Source organism: Hylobates moloch, unplaced genomic scaffold (assembly GCF_009828535.3).
Source record: "Hylobates moloch isolate HMO894 unplaced genomic scaffold, HMol_V3 SCAFFOLD_2965, whole genome shotgun sequence".
In the NCBI taxonomy this organism is placed as follows: Eukaryota; Metazoa; Chordata; class Mammalia; order Primates; family Hylobatidae; genus Hylobates; species Hylobates moloch.
Genome location: NW_026655240.1, coordinates 1 through 7,344, shown reverse-complemented (window position 1 = coordinate 7,344; position 7,344 = coordinate 1). Strand labels below are relative to the sequence as shown.

General features: G+C 41.6%; 1 protein-coding gene and 1 non-coding gene across 2 annotated transcripts; one reads left to right on the top strand and one right to left on the bottom strand.

Moving 5' to 3' along the window:
• Nucleotides 1–608: 608 nt before the first annotated feature.
• On the top strand, nt 609–6,647 carry LOC116465094 (transferrin receptor protein 1-like; the record flags this gene model as incomplete). The annotated part of the gene is made up of 5 exons (XM_032148299.2): nt 609–810; nt 1,836–2,031; nt 3,826–3,975; nt 4,466–4,568; nt 6,382–6,647. Coding segments are annotated over 5 exons (828 nt in total), but the record flags the coding sequence as incomplete, so codon positions are not given.
• Nucleotides 3,099–3,160, bottom strand: LOC116465095 (U7 small nuclear RNA). The gene has a single exon (XR_004247097.1). It is a non-coding gene; the product is annotated as a U7 small nuclear RNA (small nuclear RNA).
• Nucleotides 6,648–7,344: the final 697 nt, after the last annotated feature.

The following is a 7,344-nucleotide window of genomic DNA, read 5'->3' as shown; positions in this document are numbered from 1 at the left end:
TTTGGATTTTTAGTGAGACCATGTTGGTCAGGCTTGTCTCAAACTCCGGACCTTAAATGATCTGTCTGCCTCAGCCCCCTAGGGTGCTGGGATTACAGGCGTGAGCCACCGCATCTGGCCTATTCTCTCTTTTCTGTCTTCTCTCTTAATGCTTAGTCAGAATTTCTGCTTATTTATAACTTTGTTTTATTCTTGCTCCCTTGCTCCCACCAGCATCATGGTCTGGGTTACTGCATAGTATCCTGAACTGATTTGTGCCCCTAGTCCCAGCTACTCAGGAGGCTGAGGTTGGAGAATCAGTAGAGCCCAGGATTTTGAGGCTGCAGTGTGCTATGATGACACCACTGTACTCCATCCTGGGAGAGGGAGGGAGACTTTGTCTCAAAAAAAAAAAAAAAAAAATTTACAAAAAAGGAGAGGCCGACTGAGAAGACCAGTGTGAACTAGCCCTTGACTGGGCCCAGGGAAGAATGTTGGTTTGAAAGGAGAACACCCTGAGGAATATATAGCGAGTCATAGTAATGGCCCAATAACAAGCATATACCTAAACGAGCTTTTCCTAAACATTCCTGTGCCTGTTCTTCATCATGCCTTCTTCCCCAAAACAGTTCGGTGGAGAACCATTGTCATATACCCGGTTCAGCCTGGCTCGGCAAGTAGATGGCGATAACAGTCATGTGGAGATGAAACTTGCCGTAGATGAAGAAGAAAATGCTGACAATAACACAAAGGCCAATGTCACAAAACCAAAAAGGTGTAGTGGAAATATCTGCTATGGGGCTATTGCCGTGATCATCTTTTTCTTGATTGGTAAGAATGACCATTCCAAACTTCAATGTTTTCCATAACCAACTCTGGGAAGTCTGTTATTTCAGTTCAGCATATAGTTATTTTGTGCCTTTTTTTTTTTTGGAGACAGAGTCTTACTCTATTGCCTAGGCTAGAGTGCAGTGGCACCATCTTGGCTCACTGCAACCTTGGCCTCCCAGGTTTAAGCGATTCTCTGCCTTAGCCTCCTGAGTAGCTGGGACTATAGGCGCCCACGACCACACCTGGCTAGTTTTTATTTTTTTTGAGATGGAGTCTCACTCTGTGGCCCAGGCTGGAGTGCAGTGGCGTGATCTCGGCTCACTGCAACCTCCGTCTCCCGGGTTCAAGTGATTCTTCTGCCTCAGCCTCCTAAGTAGCTGGGACTACAGGTGTGCACCACCACAGCTGGCTAATTTTTGTATTTTTAGTAGAGACAGGGTTTCACCATGTTGGTCAGGCTGGTCTCTAACTCCTGACCTCGTGATCTGCCCGTCTCAGCCTCCCAAAGTGCTGGGATTACAGGCATGAGCCACTTTCCCGTCTACTTTATGCCTTTTTACTTTCTTTATGCCACTAGGAAGACAATCATGAGTAGATTCTATGCCTGTCATTGAATTTAATCTGTTGGGAAGAGAGACCCATGAATTATTTCAATACGATGTGCAAGTATTTTCTTTTTATTTATGTATTTTTTTGTTTGCTCTCACTCCACCAGGAAGCAAATGTTATGCTAAAAAAAATATATGCAGGATACTGGTGGTGTAGAAGCTCAGTCTAACGTTTCAAGGAGGTCTTTTGGAAAAAACTACCTATGTTTTGAATAGGTAACTATTTGAAATAAAGTTAGTATATAATTTATTAAGTGGTTTAAAGTATACAAAACTGAGATGCATTATATACTTTACAACTACTTAGAATTTGATGAAAACCAGTATTTTTAAGGCTTACCTGAAAATATTAACAGATTAACAGGGATAGATTACAAATGAAATTCTGAGTTCAGCTCTGGAACTTTGTCTCTTTAGGATTTATGATTGGCTACTTGGGCTATTGTAAAGGGGTAGAACCAAAAACCGAGTGTGAAAGACTGGCAGGAACCGAGTCTCCAGTGAGGGAGGAACCAGGAGAGGACTTCCGTGCAGCACCTCGCTTATATTGGGATGACCTGAAGAAAAAGTTGTCAGAGAAGCTGGACACCACAGACTTCACCAGCACCATCAAGTGAGTGTGAGCTACTTTGCAAGTATCTAGACAAGTAATTCAGGAATTACGATAGGCCACAGGGAAACAATAACGGTGACACTGTGGGGAACGGCTTTTTAGAGAAGACAAGATTTGTCATGTTTAGCTAAAGAGGAGAAGGGGCCTGTAAAAAACTGAAACTGTACTGGTAAGGAAACAGGTAGAACTTCTCTGGGGAGTCTCCTTTTTCTTAAAAAATTCATAGGCCCTTGATGTTTTCCCCATCTTTGTAGCTTATTGCTTGCTGTCATTCTCTGGCTCTGATTTTTCTTCTTAACCTCTTGTAACGTTGTACTAAGCTCTGCTTTGCTAACAAGGACATCAGTAGCTTTTCTCATTTTTAGGAAGCAACACATGCCAGAAGTAGCCTTTTTCATCTGCTAGATCATGGGTAACTGCCTGACTTAAGTCTCTAGTGCTTCTTAATTTCTGTGATACTCACCCATTAACCCCTAGGCCAGTCAGTATCCAGAGACAATGTCTCCCTCTGGTGGAGGCTGGAATACGGTGGCCCGCTCTCATCTCACCGCAGCTTCATTCCCCCACCATAGCCTCCTGAGTAGCTGGGACTATAAGCACGCAGCACCACACCTAGCTAATTTTTTTTTTTTTTTTTTTTTTTTTTTTTTAAATAGACAGAGTCTCACCATGTCTCCCAGGCCGGTCTGTTCTTAGATTTTTATTTATTTACTTATTTATTTTGAGATGGAGTCTTATGTGCTGCCCAGGCTGGAGTGCAGTGGCATGATTTCAGCTCAGTGCAACCTCTGTCTCCCAGGTCCAAGCAATTCTCCTACCTCAGTCTCCTGAGTAGCTGAGATCACAGGCTTGTGCCACCACGCTCTGCTAATTTTTGTGGGGTTTTTTTTTGTTTTTTTTTTTTTTGTAGAAACGGGATTTCACCATGTTGGCCAGGCTGGTGTCGAACTCCTGACCTCAGATGATCCTCCTGTCTTGGCTCCCAAAGTGCTGGAATTACAGGCGCGAGCCACTGCACCTGGCCAAATTTTTATTTTCTATTTATTTATTTATTTATTTTATTTTTAATGGGCTTTCTGGCAAAAACGAGAAAGCATGCTAGACAAATTCTAAAAGAGCTGTAACACTTGTCCATAGAGTTTTACTATCTTTGCACATACATGCCTCTGTGCAAAGAATACATTTATCTTTTCCTTTTTGCAAGCTTCCTACAGTTACAGTGGTACCATAACTCTTTAGTCTTAAGTTATGGCATTTTCTACTTCATCTAGTTGATGGTTTTGTGTTTATTTACTATACACCAGACCTTATGGATAAAGTGAGAGTATAGTCCACTGCACAAAAATGTAAGAACTAATATGCTGAGTAAAGAGAACTGTGGGAGATCGGACCAAGGAGCAGTTCTGCTTCAGGGTATTCAGATGCTTCACAAGTAGGTGAGAGCTGAAACTACGCACTCTGTTCAGCACAGTATTACTATCTTAGATTTTATAGTAGATCTCCTGGAAGCTGCTCATTTCCCCTACAACTACCCTAAGCAGTTACATTGTGTTATGATGAGGCTCTTGAAGGAGTGCTTTGTAGTGAGTAAAGAAGCTTTGAAGTTATAAGATTTGGGGCACAGTTTTTTTTCTTTTGTGTTATTCTGGTCAGTCTAGAAGTTTTGGGTCACAGTTCATTTGTCTGAACTATGAGGGATAATATTTTGCTTTCAAAACAATTTGTTTAATCTTTGAGTTACATGTCTATTTTAAATTAAACTTAAGTTCATTTAAAAGACATTTTCTCCTCCAGGCTGCTGAATGAAAATTCATATGTCCCTCGTGAGGCTGGATCTCAAAAAGATGAAAATCTTGCGTTGTATGTTGAAAATCAGTTTCGTGAATTTAAACTCAGCAAAGTCTGGCGTGATCAACATTTTGTTAAGATTCAGGTCAAAGACAGGTATGTTGAAAGATGGTAAACTTATTTTTATACAAGTAGCTATTTTCAGGTGTGCTAAGTATAGCAAAGAGTTTTTGTTATTGTTTTTTTTTGAAACGGGGTCTCGCTCTGTTGCCCAGGCTGGAGTGCAGTGGCACAATCTCTGCTCACTGCAGCCTCTGCCTTCTGGGTTCAAGTGATTCTCCTGCTTTAGCCTCCAGAGCAGCTGGGATTACAGGCGCACGCCACCACGCCCAGCTAATTTTTGTATTTTTAGTAGAGGTGGGGTGGTCTCGAACTTTTGACCTCAGGTGATCCGCCTGCCTCCGGAAGTGCTGGGATTACAGGCATGAGCCACCGCATGTGGCCCAAAGGCTTTTAAAATAAAAATCAAGCTTAAGATTTAGAGGTAAATTTCCTCAAGCCATATAATGCTAGACATACTAAATGTAAGCTATTGTGTTTTTTGGAAGATGACCTTAGGCTTATTTTAACTTAATCTTTTTAACAGCGCTCAAAACTCGGTGATCATAGTTGATAAGAACGGTAGACTTGTTTACCTGGTGGAGAATCCTGGGGGTTATGTGGCGTATAGTAAGGCTGCAACAGTTACTGTAAGTAAGACAAAACAGTGCATGAGACTCTTCCCTATTGAATCATTCAAAACTCATCTTTTCTGTTCTTAGGAGTTATAAATTTCCTTGTAAAATGTAAATGATCATGAGGTATTTTGGTTTTCAACCCTCTAATGACACAGTCAACATGCATTGTCTTCTCTCTCTAATCACTTTCCCCATGTCCTGCTTATTTTTTCTTTATAGTACTGCTAGCAGCTGACATTATGTATGCCTTTGTTTCCATTAGAATGTGAACCAGATGAAGAACCATGGATTAGTTCTATTTACTGCCATGTCGCAGAGCTTTGGAGAATGGCTGACATACATAGTAGTATTTGCTAAACAAATGCATATCCTCCCTGTGGGGACAGATGTCAATATCCATCTTGGCTGGGGCCTAGTCTTAGCTTGATTCATTAATGCTTGATCTTTTTCTATTTTTGTTTTGAGACAGGGTGTCACTCTGTTGCCGTAGCTGGAGTGCAGTGGCGTGAGCTTGGCTCACTGCAACCTCCACCACCACCCAGGCTCAAGTGAGCCTCCCGAGTAGCTGAGACGTCCAGCTAATTTTTATTTTTTATTTATTTTTTATTATTTTTTTTTGGTAGAGACAGGGTTTTGCCATGTTGGCCAGGCTGGTCTTGAATTGAAACTCTTGGGCTCAAGTGATTCACCACCCTCAGCCTCCCAAAGTGCTGGGATTACAGGAGTAAGCTGCTGCGCCTAGCCCTTGATCTTTTTAAATTTAGGCAAATACAGTCAAATTAACACAGAAATAGAGAACAGACAGATGGAATAATTTTCAGCTTAAAAATCACATTTGTGGCTGGGCGTGGTGGCTCACGCCCATAATCCCAGCACTTTGGGAGTCCAAGGTGGGCAGAACACCTGAGGTCAGAGACCAGCCTGGCCAACATGGTGAACTCTACTAAAAATACAAAAATTAGCCAGGTGTGCTGGTGGGTGCCTGTAATCCCAGCTACTTGGGAGGCTGGGGCAGGAGAATTGCTTGAAGCCAGGAGGTGGAGGTTGCAGTGAGCGGAGATTGCGCCATTGCACCCCAGCCTGAGCAACAAGAGCGAAATTCCATCTCAAAAAAAAAAAAAAAAAAATCACATTTGTAAGTCAGGTGTATCTCTAGTGGATACCTTTTGGGGCAGGTGCCGGTCTATGTTGATCCCTTGCCTTTCTGGATACTTGTGCTTTATCCCTTTGCCTGGCTGCCTGTAAGCCAGGAGTTTAGAGATGGGTAGATTGTTCTGTTAAAGAACATTGAAGATTTTTGTTCAACTTCAAGCTTTCTGTATTGAGGTGCTTGCTTGGTAGTGTCAGTTTATAGCTGTTCATCTGGACTCTTACTAGCTTAGGAACATAATGACACATCTAAAGTTGGTGTGTGCAAGTCACTTTGTTGTAATAGATGGTGTTTTAATTTTGGGACAGATTTATTGTCAGACCTTTCAGTTAAAACCTATTTCTATGATGTCCTCAAGGCTAAGATTGTTCCAGGCCTCCAGTCCCATGACCAGCCTACATAGGCCTCTTTAATCTAAATGCCCTTCAGATGAAAGGCAGCATGGGATGAAAGCATGAAAGACATAGGAGGCCAAAAATCTTGATTTTATTCCAATAGCTCTGACCTAAAAGTTGTAAAGTTTTTTAGAACTCATGTCTTTTTTAGGCCTTGGCCTCCTTTTATTACTTACTTGGGTTGCCTGTCTTAGGTTTGATCTATAAAACTCTTCTGTCTCAAGATTTTAGAGCTGTTCCGATACCATAATGCTCATTAAATCTAATCTCTTTGTTCTAGGGTAAACTGGTCCATGCTAATTTTGGTACTAAAAAAGATTTTGAGGATTTAGACACTCCTGTGAATGGATCTATAGTGATTGTCAGAGCAGGGAAAATCACCTTTGCAGAAAAGGTGAGTATGAGTTATTATAATATTAAATACAGTACTTTGGTATCTTACTCTTCAGGTAAGTGATATTTCTTATTAATATTCTTACATTCTGAAAACCAACAATCTTAAACTCTCATAGCGGATAATACAATTTATTAAAATGCTCAACAAATGAAGTTAAGTTCCACTTACCCAATCAGAAGTGCTTAAGTGAAAGCTGTTTCTCTGTATAACTCAGTTTTATGCATATACAGAATTCATCTAAAAGCATGTTTTATAAAAAGGAAAATTAATAGCCAAACATACACAAGGAACTAGAGTGGAACATATCAAAAGACAGTGGTGATTTCTGCATTTTTAGAAAAGTGGCAGGGCTCACACCTGTAATCCCAACACTTTGGGAGGCTGAGGTGGGAGGACTGCTTGAGCCCTGGAGATTGTGAGATGTGACTTATGCCACTCCAGCCTGAGTGACAGAGTGACACTCAAAAAAGTGGTTGTCTTAGATGGGGTTTTTGTTATTTTTCTTTTCTTTTCTTTTTTTTGAGACGGAGTCTCTGTCACCCTGGCTGGAGTGCAGTGGCGTGATCTCAGCTCACTGCAACCTCCGCCTCCCGGGTTCAAGTGATGCTCCTGCCTCAGCCTTCCGAGTAGCTGGGATTACAGGTGCCCACCACCATGCTTGGCTAATTTTTGCATTTTTAGTAGAGACAGGGTTTCACCATGTTGGCCTGGCTGGTCTTGAACTCCTGACCTCAGGTGATCCACCTGACTCGGCCTCCCAAATTGCTGGGATTACAGGCATGAGCCACCACTCCTGGCCTTTGTTATTCCTTTTTTTTTTTTTTTTTTTTTTTTTTTTTGGGGGGG